Here is a 19,874-nt window from a genome sequence, read left to right as displayed (position 1 = left end):
TTCTGCTCGAAGTATAACAACCCCTGTAATATAAATTCACAATATACAATATAAACTAGAAAAACAATCAATAAACATCACAATAATACAACATGTGGTTATCACAAGGTACAATCAGTCGATGCTGCGCATTTTAGACTTGTGGCCGACTCTGTGCGCTTAAAATTTTGACTCATATGGAACTCCGGTTCCGGTGATTACTTCCCGTGAATTTAATTTGCATAAATAGCAAGGCCTCTTGTTTTCTTGAGAAGCATTATATTTTTTTAAACATGTCCCAAATTAAAGTAGATGTTCTTGTAAGCGGTGCAGGACCAGTAGGTCTATTCTTCGCTTACCAAATGGCTAAGCGCGGTCATTCCGTATTCTGTGTCGATCCCAAACTAGGCCCGACTGATCAAAGCAGAGCTTTACTCATTTCTGCTCGTACACTAGAAATCTTGGAAGCCAGAGGTCTCGTTGCCGAGATCCTATCGAAAGCTTATGTTACTAGTGGCATGAGAATGCATAGAAACGGTGTTTATGTAAAGTGAATTTATAACAAAGATAAAATTAAATTTGACAAGTTGCTACTGTTATATAGAAAGCGCAAATTGAAGCTGACGCCGATACACCCTTTTCGCACATAACTGTTCTAATGCAAGGTATTACCGAACGGATACTTGTCGACAGACTGAATGAAGATACGGGTTGTAGAGTAAATTGGAATACCGAACTTGTGTCTTATACCCAAAACAAAGACTCGGTTACCTCAATCGTTCGTAATGTTCAGACCAAAGAAGAACAACAAATCGAATCAACTTATATTATTGGAGCTGATGGTAGTCATTCTAGAGTTAGAAAAAGTAACCCAGATTGGACGTATGAGGGTGTGTCAGTCCAAACCAAATGCTTTGTGGCAGATTTAACCTTGAAGGGTGATAATATTGAGAAAATGACGGATAAATCAAACGTATTCATGAAAGGATCACGTAAATACTATTAGATGTTAATTAGGTTATATTATCTAACTCCTTTTTACAGATGCCTTGGGTGTCATACGTCTTCTGCCGCTCAAAGAGACTGACGATGACAGTCATCACTTTCGAATCTTTGGCAATTTAGAAGCTTATCAATGTAGTGAGCAAAATCAGAACGATCCTACACATGGATTAATTGATAAGAATCAAGAAGAGCCACCTACACTTGAATTTCTTCAGTCCTGGGTTGATGAAATTACCTGCCCACTCAAACTTGAAGCCAGTGATATTGTATGGTCATCCTATTTCAAGATCAATGAGAGAATAGCCAACGGATTTAGAAAAAATAGGGCGTTTCTTATAGGAGGTTTGTCATGTTCATTATAGCTATAACATGTGTCTAATGGAGTCTATAGATGCTGCTCATTGCCATTCGCCTGTAGGGGGTCAAGGAATGAATTTGGGTCTTCAAGATGGTAAATATAAACATGATTTAACGTCCTCATTTAATTGATGTTTTTTTAGCTGATAACCTTGCATGGAAGATGTCAGATGTATTGAGAAATTATGCATCTGATCCCGAAAAATTGCTTGATTCATACAGTAACGAGGTATTTATAACAGGCTTGATGATATCAAAGGCCATTTCTTAATTATTTTTTTATACAGAGAGAATTACAAGCTAAGAGAACTATCGAAACAACTAGCAATACAACAAAAACGGGCTTCTCTAACAGTGCACTGGTTGGAAGTGTTCGCTCACTGTTTTTAACTGCTGCGCTCATATTGCCCCAATTGAGACATTTTGCTTTTAATAATATGATGCAGGTAAAAAAAATAAAAATAAAAAAGACATATAATATGTAACTCATCAAGTTATCATACTTGTTAGATGTATGTTACAGTTAATCCTAACTCTGATATCCTGGGCACATCTGATAAAGGTCTTATTGAAGTAGGTCATTTTTTACCTGACACCGGTACCTTAAGAAAAAGTATCCTTCCTCAATCCAAAAGACCGCATAACGCCATTCAACGTAACAGTCTTCGTGAACTTTTGTTCCATAATGAAAGTTACACTGCTATCTTGGTTGCAACCTGTTTTCAAAGACAATTACCAAACAGCGATTTGATTGAAAAGTTTTGGACACGCACAAGAGCTTACCCAATCAAGCGCCTTGTTATCCAATCAGCCTGGCATTGTCATATTATGGGTAAATATCCTAAATATGTGTCAAAGGATGAGGAAGATACTGCAGAAGAATCATTTTATAGCGAAGAAAGAATGGACCCATCATTCTCTGTCACAAGTCGTGTTGGATTATATCCATTTTTAAATGCATACTTTGCAAGTGAAAACCCACCAAGCGTTTTACTTATTATTCGTCCTGACCTTTACGTTGCACATTCAAAGTTTATCAACAATGAAACTGAATTGAACGGCGCCCTAGAATTCCTTGGTTCAGCTTTTGCTTAAAGACCTTATTAAATAAATCGAGCACATAGTTATTTTTAAAACACATTGAATTATGGCTAGCTGTTGCATATTACTCAGGTTTCCACAATATATAGATCAACTTACATTTAAAATCTAAAAACAAAATAATCGCTGAGTAGCTGGGAAATTCGTTAAGATGCGCCTTATTGTCTGAACGTTTGTCTTATATCGTGAAAAAATGATATCTTATCAAACTTATTGATTAAGTATATAGTCAATATTTAACAAGAGGAATTAATCAGTGGATATGTTAGAAATTACCAAAACGGAAGAATTAGCTATTAAAAGTTCTAGAAATGTAAATGTATTCTCATTCATACCAGCGTGAGGTCTCCAAGGAGGTTGTTGCATTCACAACCACATTTCTGAACAGCTTCGGTAGGCAATTCATTGCTAAAAATCAAACTGTTCTTAAGAGATGTCCTGGTGCAGACGGGTGCCTGTTGATATATTACATGCGACAATAAATCATCAATAATTACAAGCTTTCTTGTTATACTAGAAATGTATTAAATGGGTCATTTTCACGAAGATAAAACCTAGCCATATGTCCAGCAATGTTACACAATCGACATATGGTGGCTTTTTACGATATCAATACATGTTCCCCAGAGTGCATGTGCTTGTTTCATGCGAGATTAGAAGACTCAATCTCCGTTGCTAAGCCACTTGATTATCTCAATTGTTTTGCCCTGTTTTTTCTAGTTCTTCCCTCTGCCTTATCGTTACGCCACAATGTCATTAACAAGCGTTGGAGAAGACTATCCTTTAAGCAAAGAATATTTGGAAATGTCTGAAAGAAGCTCCTCTCCTAAAAAAACAAAATTTTACGGTCTGATTATTCTTGACTTGAATGGCACACTGTGCTCACGTACAACAGTTAAATCCTTTTATACACGTCCACATGTAGACACTTTTTTTGACTACATCTTTAATAATTTTACGGTTATGGTTTGGAGTTCCGCACAAGAAAGTTCCGTTAAGAATATGTGTAAAATGTTTGAACCACACAAGCCAGCCATTGTTTGGCATCGAGGTCACCTTGGACTTTCTGCAGAAGATTTCTATAAGGATGTTGAAGCATTAAAGGATTTGAACAAAGTATGGGAGGCCTACCCTCAATTCAGTGCGAAAAACACAGTTGTACTAGACGACACACGAGAGAAATTAGCTGCACAACCTTATAATTTGGTTCTAATGAGAACGTTTGACCATAACACTCTTGGACCGGAAGGAGAGCGTGATCTACTTAAAGTCATACATTACTTGATGTTAGCCCAGGTCCACAGGAATTTCTGTAATTATATTCGATACTTACCCTTTGAACACACTTTGGATTGGTGTACAGTTCCAAACTTGATCGTCGATACACATCTCAATCACTTTGTAAACGGTAGAAATATCAATCCTGCTCCAGAAGACGTGATGAAGTTATTACGTGTTTTACCGAATCCATCTGATGTGTCTCGGGAGATAATGGAAAAAGAAGCGAAGGCCTTAGCCAGAATAAAAAGAAGGAAGATCAAGAAATTAGCCATGCAAACTCAACTTAAATCCAACGACAGCACAGCGACAAGAATTATCGAGCCAAGCAACACTGTACAGCCAATTAACACTGCACAGCCAATTAACACTGCACAGCCAATTAACACTGCACAGCCAATCAACATTGCACAGCCAATTGATACCACACAACTACTTGATCCAATGCCTATTATTCAGTCTATGAACAGTGTTCAAATAACTGATGATACACAGCAGGCAGATATAGAAGAAATAGAACCTTCGAATATAGTCAGTAACACTGTTGATTTGCTGCGTGGCGTGTTTCAAATGGCTACAGATACTATGAAAACTTGGAGAGCAAATGGAAATGAAGAGCCTGTCCAGAGCACCAGTTCACTTTCAGATGTCAGTATGATGGAAATCGATGAAGAAGCTACCAACGAAACCAGCGAAAGTGTTTCAACAACTGACAATACCGAGGCTATCCCAGAATTAATAATCCCAGAGGTGGAATCAAATTACATCAACGAATCAGACATGGAGGGTGTGGAGGATGTGGGTCTGATGGAAGAGATTTTACCTAACCCTTTCGAAGCTATATACATGCAAGCATTTCCGTCTGATACAATCAGGTCTAAGCACACTCCCATGAGAAAAGCAAAAAAAACTGATCCACCTGAGAAAAAAAAGCAATCCAAGGCCGCCAAAAAGTCCTCAAATGAAGATGCAAAACCACATGGTGATCCAATAGAATTATTGAAAACAAGACCTGTCAAATCAATTCTTAAATCATCAAAAAACTTCGTCCCCTACGTCAATAAGGAAACTCTTATCAATAATGAAACAGGATCTGGGACGCCGCCAGAGACACTTTCTAGTTTGGCTGAAGTACTGAGGTTAAGAAAAGTAAAAAGAAGGTTACGTCAAGCAAACGATGGGACTATTTAATAACAAAAATAAAAAATGAATTTTAACCCAATGAAGGTAAACGCAATTCTTCAAGTGGGATTGGAATAAAATTATTTATGTCAATATCAACAGATTGCAACTTTTCCATACAATGATTGGGCACTAGTTTATGTATCAGATCAGGTCTGATGGACAGCTCTGTTTCAAAAAATTAAAATGAGTTACATATTCAATTAAGTTTTTGTATTATTTACCTTCTCGAGTGAAATTAAATAATTCGGGCAAATCCCTACCAGTTGCCATCTTGGTTTCTGGGTTACGAAGTTCATCAAAAAATGGATGCACTAAAGCTTCACTTGCAGTCGGTCTTGCTTTGGGATCATATTGTAATATATGGGATAATAAATCAATAGCCTCTGGCGGTGTTCTTGATTTGAATACTTTAGATAGAGGGTGAGGTTTGATAGAGGGGAATTTATGGTCTGTGTAATTGGGATTCATAGTCAAGATCTGGTCTTTTGATGGTGTTCCAAGTACTTTGATGATCTCGACCAGCTGATCGATACCACTTTCACCTGGGAATAGTGGCTGTCCCAATAATAATTCTCCCATAACGCATCCAGCGGACCATATATCTATGCTTGAGGTATACAAGCTAGCACCAAAAATCAATTCAGGCGCTCTGTAATAGCGAGAACAGATGTAAGCAACATTCATACATCCTTCTACTAAAATCTTTGCACTTCCGAAATCACAAAGCTTTAAAACCCCAGATATAGGATGGACAAGTAAATTTTGTGGCTTGATATCGCGATGGCAGATACCTAAAGCATGCGAATAAGCTAGTGAACGAAACAGTTGGTACATGTAAAGTTTAACAATCAACATTGGCACTGCCTGCTTGATCTTGGTGTAATGTCTAGATACACGGTATACTGTTTCAGGTACATATTCCATAACCAAATTAAGATAAACATCATCTTTCTTGAATCGTTTTGGGAGCATAATAGTAAACAAAGTCAGCGAAGAATTGGGGGGAAAAAAAGAGAAAAAAAAAAAAAGAGGTACTTTTGATAAGTTTTGCTGATTGTTTATTACTATTTGTGTAAACTCACCTTCCCTCCATCACCTTGAGAGTAAAAATATGCCTTCAAACCACAAACATTGGGATGGCTCATCACTCTCATAATTTCCAACTCTCGATTCTATTTATAAAGTTAACCTGCAATATCAGAAACAAGACAAGTTTGATATAGTACCTTAAATCTTTTATCTTGTAACACTTTCTTGATTGCAGCATCTTCACCGTCATGTGAGAGTTTCACTTGGTAAACAACACCGAAAGAGCCATTACCAATCACTTTTTGATGAGAATATTGTAATTGAATGTCTTGCCCGCTCTCGCCATCTTTTGCAGGTACGCGTACTGTTCGAAGAGAATCGAATGCATCGCCTACTAGAATATAATATTATTAAAGACACTGAGTTGAATAGCTGGTGTAGTATTATATCATACCTGAAAACTTGAACTGATTTAAATTAGAAGTAGACATTTTAATATTGAAGAAAGCCCTTTTTGGCTGCTGAGCAAAAACAAACTTATTAAAACATATTCCACTCCCGGCGCTCAACTAATCTTGATCTGATTACATAAGCCCTTTTTTTCCAGATCAATACTTGATGTTTTCCAGCGGGTATCAGAGAAACATTTCTCACAGACTTTTGCAGAAAGCCTAAACTATGTTAAAATCTTTTAAAAATACAATTTAAAAACGGAAATGTCTAGTTGTTTACTACGTTTAAGTATCACAGAATACATACAACTAATGGCAATAGATATGTAGTAAATATTCTATGGAATATGCATTTACATAACATGCACGGTGTCTTTCAGTTTGAAATCACTGCAGTAAAAAAAAAATTATTAGTCTGGTTGCTTTTGCTACTAATGTGCAGAAATAGATGTAAATCTACAAAAATATAATGGTTACAATAGCCAAATGCAATTACGATATATAATACATTTTAGGTGGCCTATTAAAGCTATATTATATGTTGCCTATTTAGATATGTCGTATTTCTTCTTTGCAGTAAATCTCGATCACCAAATTGATTATCTTTAAGCGAGCATTGTTCCCGTATTCTTTAATTGAAGACGTTCGAACAAGGCTACTTTTACGACGTTTTTTAACTAACCTGGTTTATTAATTACTATCTGTTGTTATAACTAAATTTCTTTTTAAATTAAACAAACTATATGTATTCCTCTTGAAGAACTTGGTACTATTATTATTATTTCAGGTGCTCTGAAATTATGCTGTATTAGTATAATTCGTTTAATTTTATACGTTTGATTCAGCATAAATGCGCCGGTGAAAAACTAATACATAAACGATGATGGTTACCAATTTATCCGATTCTTATTGACGAAAGAGATTGTTTTAAGAATTAAAATGCTTTTTATTATTGCAGGTAGCCGTGATTTTTTTACACGCTCTAATTTTCGCTTCGTCATTTTAGTTTAGAACGGTATATTGTAATGTTTAAATAATATAATTATCACAGCACGATAGTTCGCTCTTTTTTCTCTGGGGACATCCTTTTAGCTACCATGATAACGATACGTTATTATTGCTAGGTTTAACCAGCGCTTCTTTGGGTTCAAAATGGCTGTATTATAACGCTTCATAAGGGACACTATCCGTAGTATCCGTAGTAGAGGGTGTAGAGGGTGAAACAATTTCTATCGGACAAGAGAACACAAAAGCCTTCAACTACAAGTTCTTTGTGTAGTGGTTTTCTTAAGCATTACGTGTGCTATGTACTTTTTGATGATGGCTTACTTTGTGATTTTTTAACTGGGACAATTGGGGCATGATAATTTTATTATTTCTGTTAAAACTTTCATATTTGCTTATTGATTTAAAAAAAATTGTCATATTAACGCTTAACTAACAAATATCTGGCTTAAACTACATAGTAGTCCTTTCTAGTTCACGAACTAGTTTTAGCCTTAAAAAAAGTTTAATTTACAGCATAATGCATCATGTTACAGAGTATTATTAGATAAACACGCATTACGTTTAATAAGTATTAATATATGTGAATATTCGAGAATGATCTGGTTGCAATTATATTTGTAATGCTGTAACAAAATTTCATTATCGATTGAAAATCAAGATGGTGTATTGCCTTGCCAAAACAGCTAATTCAAAAAGAAAAAAAAAATCAATTACTTGATTGGGTAAGGCCTTTTGTTGTATTTTTTTGCCCGCCTTTTCTCACCTGTTACACGACAAAATGACTAACCTTATTTAAAACCCCACATCTCTCCATAGCATAAGAATCAGGACCCTTTCTCTAACCCATTTATCCGAGGAAGAATGGACAGGGGGAAGGGTCCTAACTGACTTAAATTCAGATATCCGATGTTATCTGAATTAAAGTTTTTGTTGTAACCAGATTTTATCAGACAATAAATACATATAAGGCAGGAAGTGTTCAAAGCACAAAAACTAGCTTTTTATTTTTTTCAGCGATGTGGTATTAGTTTATTGTTTTTTTAAATATTATTGACATATATGTACAAAAGGGAAAGACGAATTAAATTAAAGAAGCATGCCGGCAATAGCAGCTGAAATCCAAGTACTAAAAGCACCACAGATCATGGCAGATACAGCTAATCGAGCAATGTCTCCACTTCTCTTTGGAGCCAATGTACTCAATACACCAATTTGCATACCAACACTACCCAAATTAGCAAACCCACAAAGGGCATAGGTAGTAATCATGTAGGAGCGATGTGTAATGACCTTACTAAAGGTGTCGGACAATTGTTGATATGCAAGAAATTCATTAGCCCAGATTTTGGTAGCTAGCAATCTACCGACAATCACAAGATCTGAGTTATCAATACCCATTAACCAAGCAACCTATTAATAAAAATAAATGTCAGCAAAAAAAAAAAAAATCGCCTGTTTAAATAGAAAACTTACGGGTACAAACAAATATCCAGTAATAAACTGAAGTGTTAACTCCTCGATATAAACAAAGTTGCCCAACCACGTCAAAAACGCATTGACAGCGTACAAAAGAGCAAGCAACGAAATCAAATTGGCAATCATTGAAAGAGCAATGCTGATACCCGTAGCAGCACCGAAACCGGCGGCGTGTAATGCATTAGCGGGCTTTTCATCACTAGGAGGGACACGAATCTCATGAGCAGTAACAGGAACATCTTCCTCAGGGACTCTCATTTTAGAAACCGCGATTGCGCAAGGAATCGACATGATACAGGATGTTAAGAGCGCTTGGCCATCCACACCCATCGCAATATAACCATAAAGCACTGATCCAGAAATAGTTGCAAATCCGGAACACAAGACTTGATGCATTTCGGAGTTAGTCAAATAGGGTAAGAAGGGTTTAATCAACAGGGCGTTTTCTCCTTGACCCAAGAAAGGTGAAGCTACTGCTACCACGGATTCAGCACCAGATACTTGTAAGAGCGCGACAAAGAACACTGCACATTTTTGGAGAAGCCACTGAAGTGCTCCATAGTAATACAAGATTTGCACTGTGGCAGCAAAGAACACAAGTGTAGGGAACACAGTAACAGCAAAGATTCCGGAATCGGCAACAACATCACCGAAGACAAATGCTGTACCATAATGTGCCTTAGAAAGATAGCCTTGTGCAAAAGTGGATGCCCAATTAAAAATGTCGTTTCCGACCGTGCTACGGAAGACGAAAAGTGCAAGTAAGAACTGGAATAAAATTCCACTAAAGATAGTATTCCAATTGACAGCCTTGCGGTTTACAGATGTGATATAGAGAGAAAACATGAAGACAAAAACACCGAATAAGGCAATTAAACGTTGAATTCTAGTGGAGTGATCATTCTCTGGCAAACTGAAAATAGTGCAGACAATAACAGTAAGCACGAGAAGACCATAACCAATTGAGCGAATGTGTTTGGGAAGACGCATAATAGGTGCACCAACAAAGCGGACGCAAGTCATCCAAGTGTCCGAGACATATTGAGAAGGTACATAATCAAAGAACCTGTAGCACATGAAAAAACCGTAGATCAAGCCCAAGATAAGGTTTTCTTGACTATAACCTCTAGGGACCTGAAGAGCAAAAGAGGCAGCTACAAACCCGGTAGCAATAAGGACTTCAGCCCCGCTAAACAGAGTCAAAAAGTTTAATAAAAACTCAAGAAAAAACAATGTTGCTATAACTTACTGGAACCAAGGAAGATGTCGTTTATAAAACAAGCCAAACTTGGAAGCCTTTTTGACATGCTCGGATTCATGACAATCAGAAAAGACTTCATCCTTTTCATTGAGAATAGAAGGAATATCGATGGCCGTAGTGGTACACTTTTCTTCGACAGGCTTCTTGACATCGGAATGAGAGTCGAGAGCATCGGTCAAGCTGGTATGAGTACGATGCATCAAGTTGTCTTCAGCAGAGAGACCACTAGGTTGATTGTTATGAATAGACATGATTTAAACCGGCAGGGGCTTTCAAATTAGAACTCTTGTTGTTTTATGTATGTAGTAAATAGAAGAAGAAAAGAGAGAAAAAAGAGTTGACCTTTACGTTCTAAGACCGTACTATATAGTCCTAAATCGATAATGAAAAAAAAACACATTGGAACTCCATAAAATACCTTTTTGACAGTTGTATTCGATTGGTTGAGATTTAGGGTTTTGAAAAAAATTTATACAAAAAAAAAAAAAAAGCTCTCCACTCAACGAAGGGTGGGAAGTTCTTATTTCAGAGTTTTGTGTATCCACACCCCCATAATTAAAAGATAGCGTGAGAAATAGAATCGTAATTCGAGTACGAAAAAAGTAATGACAATTGTCATGTTACAATTAAACAACAACAACAAAAGATTAAGTTGAGATCCAATATTAAATCACAGAAAAAAAATTGCTTTTTTTAATTTTACAAATTGTCCGTGGAATTCCTTGAATCAAGACCAAGTAACGTTGGTAGCGCACCCATTCTATTTTTTTTTTTTTTTTTTAATATTCATTGTCAACAAATTTCCAAATATTCTAATTTACCTGCTTAGAAACATTTGCAATCGAAGTCTCGAACATTCTTGATATAGCTGAAACTTGCTGGAGTCCTTATCTGTCCCGGCTTTCAATTTTCTTATAAACACATAGAATTCAATGACTGAAGCGATCCTGTCATGGCAATATTTGTCAATATACGACCATTCATCAAAGTACGATATCCGAAATCTCCAGCTTTCATTTTCATCCAGAACTCTTCCACATGCTTGACAACCAGGGGTATCTTGCGACGACGACGACGATGAGGATGAAGAAAATCGATCCCATAAACGGGTTTTCACTTTAATACTATCAGCTTTTGTCGGCGCTTGTATAAACCCTGGGGGACATGGCTCTACCAGACACGTTTTGACCAGTATGGCGTCCAAGATCTTTTTACTGCTTATTTTAGGATTAGGGCCAAACCGCAGGCAAGGTTCAATATCCGTCTTCAAGCATGATTTCATAAATGACGTGGTATATAATTTTGATAGACTAATGGACCTTATCGATTCTCTAAACTGTTCAAATTCAGTTATCATAGCATCATCTTGGACTTGTTGATTGTATTCTTGATTGATTTCAATTGGTTGTGATTGGTCCAATAATAAGGTGGACATGTCTAATTGTGCCCGTAACAAGTAATTTTCGTGTGTGGATATAAATGCAGAGAAAGATTGAGGGTTTAATTGCTGTGAGTTTGAGTCTTGATTGGTCATATCTTTACGAAGTTCCTTAAGTTCGGCTTGTACGCTAGTTAATTGAGATTCCACTCCCTTTAATTGATTATTGACTTCATCGTGCTTTAACTGAATCGCCAGCTTTTCCTTCTTTTCAACCAGCACCATGCTATTTGCCTCTTCAAACAGTTTCTGTGTCAAGTCATGGAGTTCTATTTCCACTAATTTTTTGGATTGTTCGATAGCAATAGTGTGAGCGATTTCATCCTTGTGTTTTAATTGGACAATTTCGATATCCCCATTTAGCGAGTCGATTTTATTGGTCATATTCTCTAATAATTCTTGACGTTTACCATGTTGTGCTTGCAAAATCTGAATATCCTTCACATAAAGGTTATATAAAGCTTGTTTTTGAGCCAGTTGATTGTTAAGAGCTAGTTCTTTTTCTTGGGACGAAATCTTGTCTTCATGTTGTTGTTGTATAAATGGAATGGCCTGATCACAAAGTCCACAATGTTCGGAATCGTTAGACACAAGCCAATATTGACAAGAGCAGTTTAGGTTTGTTGAATAGTTATGATCCAAGTCCTCGTTGATGATGCTGGTGTTGCTACTGCTACTGCTACTAATAGTACTGTTACTACTTAGACTACTCATGCTACGTTTTAATTCGTTATTTGGTTTTACTTTTAACATGGTTGCTTCAAGTTGTGTATATAAATTGTCGATATCTCTTTCTGTCATTTTTTTCTATTATTATTATTTTGGTTGTGTTTTATAAAAGAAGAAAAAGGTGTGTGTTTTTTTTTCTTTTTTTTTTGCACGTTATATTTTAATAATTAGAAGTCCACACACATATACAACAAGGCACCTCCTTAATGTGTGTTCTTTTTTAAATCCGCTCCCTGTTTTTAGATAAATATAAATCAATATAATATATAAATATCCAGTAGAAATATCGTAAAAGTAAACACATCCGTGTCAATATCTCTAAGCATAAAAAAACAAAGCCGATGATAAACAGGACCCTAAAAAAGATCGACATAAACGACCCAACTTGCATGATGTATTACTATAAACACCAACAGCAGCACCGCCAGAAGCAGCAGCAAGCTTAAAGCCGATCTAATGATATTCGGCTGCCCCTTTTATATATTATAGATCAAGCCCTGTTTGTTATCTCTTTTTCTCCTAGCGGGGGGTGATCTTTTTACGCTCGGCAAATAATCAAAGCGTCGTTAGACGAACGTGTTTGTGTTCACCTCGTGTATGCCAGAACTGACAGGCTTGGTGAAACAAATAGACAGTCCATGCGTATCACATATATCCTTTCTAGTTTGTCACTGGTAGTTTTTTCTAATTTTTAATGTACCTCAACTCTCAACTTACAATATGTTTAAAAGCACTGCTCATTTTTATTTATTTAACAATTTAGAGGTTGATTTGCTGAAAAAAAAAAAAGAAAAAAGAAAAAAGGACTAATTTGGCCGAGTGTTCGAAACAAATTGGCCCAGCAGTCCGAAAATAAATCATCTACTTTTAAGATAATGATTAAGCTAAATATTAAAATGGTTACAAAAGCTCTTTCAAGCATTAAGGGAACATCAATGAAGAATCGGATGAAATTATGTGTCTGTCTAATGGGGACATTCTCGTTGCTTTGAGTTATTTTGGAAGGAAAGCACATCTGCATCTGTCATTTACCTCTTCTGACCTAGTCCTTCAGCAGTTTTCAAAACATTTTGATAGAAATGACTAAGGAAGGAGAAAAACTGTTATATAAAACCCCTCTTTTAAGATGGTGAGACCAACAATGTCGGGAGAGTGGTTTGGGGTATTATCCGCTGTAATATAATTTATTTTTATGTCGTGGAGTTCATCTGCAATGCCTTTTTATACGAATGTAAGATTGTTCATAATGGCTAGCTGTAGCTCATTTTATTATTATCCCCAAATATTTTTCTCTGTTAATCCACACTCACTTTTCTTTCTTGGACATTGACTGACCCTCTCACGCCCACTCATACACCGCACCAAACCCTGAAATTGCACCGATTACCTTATAAAATACACCCCTTCAGGAGTTATTCTATAATTACTGCTTTACCACATCACAGATAACGTCTTGACAAGAAACACCATTTCCCAATCAATCATGTATGAGGTACGATAGTGTCCTAGCTATTTTTACCAGCAGAAGCGTCGTTTATACTCTCATTTTGCTGAGATGGAATGATGAAAGCTAAAATAAATATGTTTTATTACACCATCAATAAATTTTAGTCCGTTTTTTTGCTAGATAATCTTTACTTACAAACCAAAACCTTCTATGTAGGTTTGTCACTTTACAGCATGGCACTCACTTAAACTATACAACTACATGGAACATAATCCAATAGAATTCTTAAAAAAAGTAAATATATTTTCTTTGAGTACGACCCTTACACATGTTGTATGCGATAATTGGTATTTGTACTGCAGCATTTTTTTAGTTATATTTGCTCCCATCCCAGCAGATTTTTCTTTCATGATATAGATAGATAAGTGCACGTTTTTGTAGGATTGTTTAGATGATGTGATAGTATACTTACATAGCCATTAGAACAGTTCAACTGGTCAATTTTTTTTTTATTAAACAATAATATCATTTAAAACGTTGTTTTTTCTTCATGCCTATTTTTGTTTGTTCTTAATTAGCTCAATTATATTTCATCAGAGTGATCAGTGCGCTAAGTAACGGCAATTATTAGCGGCTGTTTGCAAGAGATTGGTTGCCTAGTTACAGCAGCAAATAAACTTGTTTAATTATACAAAAACACAAAATATAAAATCACATAGTGATAGTATGGAAGTCACTATAATAGCGCACGTAAAGGATAATCGTTTTCTAACAGACTTTATAAGGGAAGACATCTTGGCTTTGACTGAGGCCCAAAATCACTAATTTTAAGCCAGTCAATAACTCTTAATTAATTGCTGTTTGCTCAAGGATTTGAAAAAAAAAATATGCATATTAACGACAAGACATTATAAGGTATTACTAGCAAGTTTTAAAGGCATGAGAGCTAGAGCGTCTTATGTGGTACCCAAAGAGAGAGTCATTTTTTTTGCTTGTTAATAACAATAACGGCTGTCATCCGTGACTGATTTTTTCTTTAGCCAGTGCTAGGTCCACATCAGGGAGAACACCAGAAGAAAAAAAAAATTTATCTTGATTTTGAAATACAATATAAAATATGGATTCCGTACAAGAACAAGAAGCCAAAAAGCAAAAGCTTGAGCAAGTTGAGGATGTTGTCCAAGAGGAAGAAGTAGAGGAAGAGGAAACCGATGAATATACCGAAGAAGATTTAAAATTAGGTCATGAACTCATCGCAGCTGTCGTCGCAAACGATCTCGTAAAGTATTGATCACCGTAGGGCTGTCATGTTTACTTGATCTAAAAAGTTTTGAATGTAGGAAAAAGCAAAAGCTTTGTTAGATCAAGACGCCGATCTTTGCTTTAATGGTGACGATTTAGGTCGTACCCCTCTTCATCACGCAGCCGAACACGGTCATATGGATATCATCAATTGGCTCTTATCCGAAAAGCATCCTTACAATTTGACCGATAAGAATGAAGTGACTGCCGGTGAACTCGCATTGAACAACAACCATAAAGAAGTTTATGAACGTCTTGTGGATGAAGGTGTTCGTACCGAACTTTTGATCAGAGCCATCAAAAAGGCCTTTGGTGATGATGACGAGGATGTCAATGCGATTGCTAACGACGCCTATCTCAAGCAAAAGTTGCACTACGATGATAACAAATTAATGGATGAGAATGACGATGCTGTCATGATGGGTTGGGAAGGACCCTTGATGGTTGAACATGCTAAAGTGATGTGCCCCAAGGAAGGATTAAACGTGATCAATGTTGGATTTGGTTTAGGTTTGATTGATTCCGAGTTACAGAAATACAAGCCCAAGAACCATTATATCATTGAAGCACATCCTGATGTGTATGCTCATATGTTGGAATTGGGTTGGGATAAGAAGGAAGGCGTCAAAATCTTGTTTGGTCGCTGGCAAGAGATGGTACCTACATTGGATATCAAATTTGATGGTGTATTCTTTGATACGTATGGTGAATTTTATGATGACTTAAAGGCTTTCCACGAATGTGTGCCTGCTATGCTTCACCCAGAGGGTGTTTATACTTGGTTCAATGGTCTCGGTGCTACCAACCAATTCTTTCAAGATATCTATTGCACAGTTTCCGAAATTGATTTACGTGAGATTGGGTTAAGTACTGAATATGTTGAGATGCCTATTTCAACTTGGGCCGAACAAGGTGTTTGGGATGGCGTTCGACAAAAGTATTGGGTTTTAGATACATACAAGTTACCTATTTGTAAATTTTTAAAAGAGTAGATAAATAAAATAAAAAGACACTAGAATAATTCATCAAAAAATTGGGTTTAATTTATTATAAATGAAAAAAAAAAATTTAAGCAATGAGCTCAACAACACCACCGGCAGCCTTGATCTTCTTCTCAGCGAGAGCAGAGACGAAACGAGCACGGACAATGACGGGTTGAGAGATGGTACCCTTGGCAAGAACCTTACCGTAACCCTATTAAAAAAAAAATGTTAGTGTCTGACAAAAAGGACGACCCATGACATGAAAAAAGAATTTACCTTTTGGAGAGTATCGATAATGGGAACCTTCTCGGTGTTCTTGTATTGTTCACGAACACCTTCACCGGCAAGAGTCCAGATCTTGTCGAGATTGACAATAGGACGCCAGTTGACGTTGTTCTTCAAATGGAATTGACGCATACCGACCTTACCGAAGTAACCAGGATGGTACTTATCCATGTTGATACGATGATGATGTTGACCACCAGCAAGACCACGACCACCAGGATGCTTTCTGTGCTTACCGACACGACCGTGACCGGCGGAGACGTGTCCACGCTTCTTTCTGTTATGGTGAAGTCTGGTAGGCTAGAATCACATACAGGTTAGAAAACGAATACTTCTTTCTGTGGTTCATTGGAAGCAAAAAGAAGAATCAGGGATATATATGTGCTGCTGGCCATGTCCAATTTAAACTTCAATGTCGTTTTTTTTTTTTTTAGGAATGTAGTGTTGAGCAAAAAAAAAATGGTGTTGCTAATTCATCCATCCATATCATCCATCCATCCATATATATCTCTTCTTCAGCCTCGCTTCCAAAGTATAATTGCAATGGGTCACTCACCATTTCGTTAAAAAAGAGAAAGATTTACAGTGTGGGCTGGCACACTACTGATAGATGAGCAAAAAAAAAAAAAAAAAAATCGCATCAACTCCGACATTCGGCCTCGACGTCATCTTTTTCTTTTTTACTTTTTTTTTATATACATTTCAGTTGGCTTTTTTACGAGTGGTTTTTAATTAATAGAAGGAATCATGTCTACACCACCTAATAACACACAAGGATCGACTGATCCAGCACAACCACCCACAGGGGCTTCACCTTCGCCAGCAGACATTGACAAAATGGTCGCGTCATATCTTCAAAAGAAGGGATACAAAGCAACAGAAGCTATATTTGCACGCGAGTCAAAGGGTGACGCTGTATCCCTTGAGGATGTTGGCGAAGGTACAAACAAGAAGGAAAAGGATAAACCTGAGAATACAGACGAACCCCTGAAAAATAGTACGGCAGAATCAGCTGTAGAACCACCAGCAGCAACAGTCGAAACCGAGAAAAGAGCAACAGCCATCGGAGAGTCCACTTCAGGCGATCCCGATTCATATCATGTCAGTTATAAATGTCTGCGACAATGGATTGAGAATTCATTAGATTGGTACAAGGTTAGCTTACTTTAGATTGGACCGAGTCTTTCTTTCTTTCTATACGTACTCAATTTTTAATTTATATAGCCCGAGTTACGGTCAGTTTTGTTTCCTATATTTGTTCATTCATACCTTGATTTAGTCGGAAAGAATATACCTGAGAAAGGTAAACCGTTAGCAACGATATAACTCGAAACCTTGACTCTAAAAAGGTTTTTTTTTTTTTTTATGTATGTTACCATAGCAAAACAATTTATGGATGTTTATAGACTGGACCATGTTGAATTACACACACCCGACCTGAACACACTTCAAACCGTAACTGAACCTCAACATATTCGCGAAAACGAACTAGCACAAATGTATCGAAACAACAAGTATAATCTGCGTATGTCTAGTGTACCATTCGAATTAATTATCAACTATTTGCAAGACAACAAATTCATGTCGTTGCTGAGAATTGTGAATCAATATCTGAATATTCAAGGTATGACAGATACGCACAAAATTTCTATGATGAAGGGATATTAAATTCAGAGAAAATTTTATGTAGTGGTTCATGGAAAGTTATTAAAATCCGCAGGCGGATTGGAGATGGATGATGTTGGAATTACAGGACATCAAACACAACAAATCGAAGAGTTTAACAAACAAAGTGTGCAACTAGGCCTTATTCAACTGGATCAAGCATTTAAGGATGAGGTGGAACAGGCAATTAAAGATATGGAGTCGAGTAAAAAAGACGAGAATGAACAGACACCTGTAAACGATCAATCCCCTTTAATCGAAACCTTTAAAAAGGTTGTTCAGGAAAACACCTCAGATGGCCCTGCCTTTGGTGATATACCCCTTCCTCCATAGTAAGTTTGAAAGGTCGATTTATTTTATTTTTATTTTTTTACCCAATCATGTATAAAAAAATAGTAGGGGAACGGATATTACGGCAGAAATCGAATCCTTGAATAATCTGAACCATCGTATGCCATTAAATGATGGGTCTTTACCCAGCATATGTTGCTACACATTTCATAATACACATGACAGGTAAATACAAGTTTTTTTTTTTTTTTTTTTTTTTTTTTTTTAATTACTTTCTTGGATCGCGTGGCTAACTTTAAAATAGTCTCAACTGTGTCACCACTTCAAAGGATGCAACTCTTATTGCAGGTGGTTTTTCTGAATCCTTTATTAAAATTTGGAGTTTAAAGGGGGAGAAGTTGAAATCACTTCGAAACACAATTAACCCTGCTCATGTCAATGATTGTAAGTTTTTTTTTTTTTTTTAAAAAAAGGAAAGGTTGTCTTACTGATGGTGTTTATAGACAACGATTTAAATCGTCAGAGAGAAAGGCATGGATCAGAGTATAAGAGATTAGTGGGACATTCGGGACCTGTTTACGGTTTAAGTTTTAGTCACGATAACAAGTACTTGGTATCTTGCTCTGAAGACAAAACTGCAAGATTATGGAGTACACAGACATTTTCAAATTTAGTTGTATATAAGGGACATAACAGTCCTGTGTGGGATGTAGATTTTGGTCCTTTTGGTTTTTATTTCGCTACAGCCTCTCATGATCGTACTGCACGTATTTGGAGTTGTGATCATATCAATCCACTAAGAATCTTTGCCGGTCATTTATCTGATGTCGATGTAAGGGTTTTATACGGTTTATGACTGCTGTCACTATATATATTTAAACACCCCTTTTTTTTTTGTACAGACTGTCAAATTCCACCCTAATTCGAAATATCTGGTGACTGGCTCAAGTGATCGTACATCGCGTTTATGGGACGTACAAACCGGCGCATGTGTGCGTGTGTTTGCAGGTCACAATGGATCCATTAAAACGGTTGCAGTCTCTCCTAACGGCCGTATTATGGCATCTGCGGGTGAAGATAAATCGATCATGCTCTGGGATTTAGGGTCTGGTAAACGAATTAAAAAAATGACAGGTCATACAGGGTTTATCTATTCCCTTAGTTTTAGTGCGGATAATAACGTATTGGTGTCGGGCGGTGCGGATAGTACCGTGCGTGTATGGGATGTGAATACCGACCAAACCTCAGCCACAGCTACTTACATGGATGATATCAATGCACCAAAACGATTTAAAATAGACGAAGATAGAAAGCGTAAAAGTGTTCTTGAAAGGTAAAAATAGATCCATTTAGCTATCCTTCCTTGTATATTAATTTTGTTTACTTAGCCGTGAACAACTTGCTGTATTCCCCACTAAACAAACACCTATTTATGATATCCAATTTACAAACCGTAACTTGTGTCTTGTAGCAGGTGCATTTACTCCACAAAAAGCCATCGAACATTAAATAATAAAAAATGCATGCACTTGTTTTTAATATATATCAAAAGGGAGTTTTAGTTTAATTTTTAACATCTGTTTTTTTTTTTCTTTTTTTCTTA

The 19,874-nt window shown here is 36.6% G+C and overlaps 9 protein-coding genes across 9 annotated transcripts; 5 read left to right on the top strand and 4 right to left on the bottom strand.

Annotated features, from left to right (window-relative positions):
- The first annotated feature begins 215 nt into the window (after positions 1-215).
- On the top strand, positions 216-1,570 carry EV154DRAFT_242425 (FAD-binding monooxygenase). Its single transcript, XM_051594553.1, has 3 exons — positions 216-524; positions 584-971; positions 1,024-1,570. The coding sequence occupies exons 1-3, from the start codon at positions 273-275 to the stop codon at positions 1,344-1,346; spliced, it is 963 nt and encodes a 320-aa protein (XP_051457222.1). The 5' UTR covers positions 216-272; the 3' UTR covers positions 1,347-1,570.
- EV154DRAFT_421469 (FAD binding domain-containing protein) lies at positions 1,363-2,436 on the top strand (the record flags this gene model as incomplete). The annotated part of the gene is made up of 4 exons (XM_051596023.1): positions 1,363-1,435; positions 1,485-1,570; positions 1,629-1,787; positions 1,852-2,436. 4 exons carry the CDS (start codon positions 1,363-1,365, stop codon positions 2,434-2,436), a joined length of 903 nt encoding a protein of 300 aa, XP_051457221.1.
- Positions 2,437-3,087: 651 nt separating this feature from the next.
- EV154DRAFT_510247 (uncharacterized protein) lies at positions 3,088-4,964 on the top strand. Its single transcript, XM_051601687.1, has one exon. It carries the CDS (start codon positions 3,193-3,195, stop codon positions 4,909-4,911), a length of 1,719 nt encoding a protein of 572 aa, XP_051457220.1. The 5' UTR covers positions 3,088-3,192; the 3' UTR covers positions 4,912-4,964.
- Positions 4,934-6,527, bottom strand: EV154DRAFT_602955 (kinase-like domain-containing protein; the record flags this gene model as incomplete). The annotated part of the gene is made up of 5 exons (XM_051607321.1): positions 6,389-6,527; positions 6,132-6,328; positions 5,988-6,077; positions 5,127-5,856; positions 4,934-5,070 (listed from the first exon to the last, which is right to left on the bottom strand). Exons 1-5 carry the CDS (start codon positions 6,423-6,425, stop codon positions 4,934-4,936), a joined length of 1,191 nt encoding a protein of 396 aa, XP_051457219.1. The 5' UTR covers positions 6,426-6,527.
- A 1,855-nt stretch (positions 6,528-8,382) lies between these two features.
- Positions 8,383-10,586, bottom strand: EV154DRAFT_465078 (Na+ dependent nucleoside transporter C-terminus-domain-containing protein). The gene is made up of 3 exons (XM_051597682.1): positions 10,120-10,586; positions 8,868-10,059; positions 8,383-8,804 (listed from the first exon to the last, which is right to left on the bottom strand). Exons 1-3 carry the CDS (start codon positions 10,380-10,382, stop codon positions 8,481-8,483), a joined length of 1,779 nt encoding a protein of 592 aa, XP_051457218.1. The 5' UTR covers positions 10,383-10,586; the 3' UTR covers positions 8,383-8,480.
- A 215-nt stretch (positions 10,587-10,801) lies between these two features.
- Positions 10,802-12,293, bottom strand: EV154DRAFT_510241 (uncharacterized protein). Its single transcript, XM_051601686.1, has 3 exons — positions 12,275-12,293; positions 10,953-12,187; positions 10,802-10,891 (listed from the first exon to the last, which is right to left on the bottom strand). Exons 1-3 carry the CDS (start codon positions 12,281-12,283, stop codon positions 10,831-10,833), a joined length of 1,305 nt encoding a protein of 434 aa, XP_051457217.1. The 5' UTR covers positions 12,284-12,293; the 3' UTR covers positions 10,802-10,830.
- Positions 12,294-14,834: 2,541 nt separating this feature from the next.
- Positions 14,835-16,080, top strand: EV154DRAFT_510238 (arginine N-methyltransferase 2). Its single transcript, XM_051601685.1, has 2 exons — positions 14,835-15,024; positions 15,086-16,080. Exons 1-2 carry the CDS (start codon positions 14,863-14,865, stop codon positions 16,037-16,039), a joined length of 1,116 nt encoding a protein of 371 aa, XP_051457216.1. The 5' UTR covers positions 14,835-14,862; the 3' UTR covers positions 16,040-16,080.
- EV154DRAFT_551997 (putative 60S ribosomal protein L27A) lies at positions 16,066-16,899 on the bottom strand. The gene is made up of 3 exons (XM_051605023.1): positions 16,648-16,899; positions 16,307-16,615; positions 16,066-16,241 (listed from the first exon to the last, which is right to left on the bottom strand). The coding sequence occupies exons 1-3, from the start codon at positions 16,708-16,710 to the stop codon at positions 16,116-16,118; spliced, it is 498 nt and encodes a 165-aa protein (XP_051457215.1). The 5' UTR covers positions 16,711-16,899; the 3' UTR covers positions 16,066-16,115.
- A 130-nt stretch (positions 16,900-17,029) lies between these two features.
- EV154DRAFT_602950 (WD40-repeat-containing domain protein) lies at positions 17,030-19,813 on the top strand. The gene is made up of 9 exons (XM_051607320.1): positions 17,030-17,470; positions 17,540-17,618; positions 17,697-17,939; positions 18,006-18,312; positions 18,377-18,496; positions 18,576-18,715; positions 18,775-19,103; positions 19,174-19,604; positions 19,660-19,813. The coding sequence occupies exons 1-9, from the start codon at positions 17,063-17,065 to the stop codon at positions 19,778-19,780; spliced, it is 2,178 nt and encodes a 725-aa protein (XP_051457214.1). The 5' UTR covers positions 17,030-17,062; the 3' UTR covers positions 19,781-19,813.
- Positions 19,814-19,874: the final 61 nt, after the last annotated feature.

This window comes from Mucor mucedo (assembly GCF_025094135.1).
Source record: "Mucor mucedo strain NRRL 3635 chromosome Unknown EV154scaffold_50, whole genome shotgun sequence".
In the NCBI taxonomy this organism is placed as follows: domain Eukaryota; kingdom Fungi; phylum Mucoromycota; class Mucoromycetes; order Mucorales; family Mucoraceae; genus Mucor; species Mucor mucedo.
Note: the sequence above shows the minus strand (reverse complement) of the source record. Positions and strands in the feature narration are given on the sequence as shown.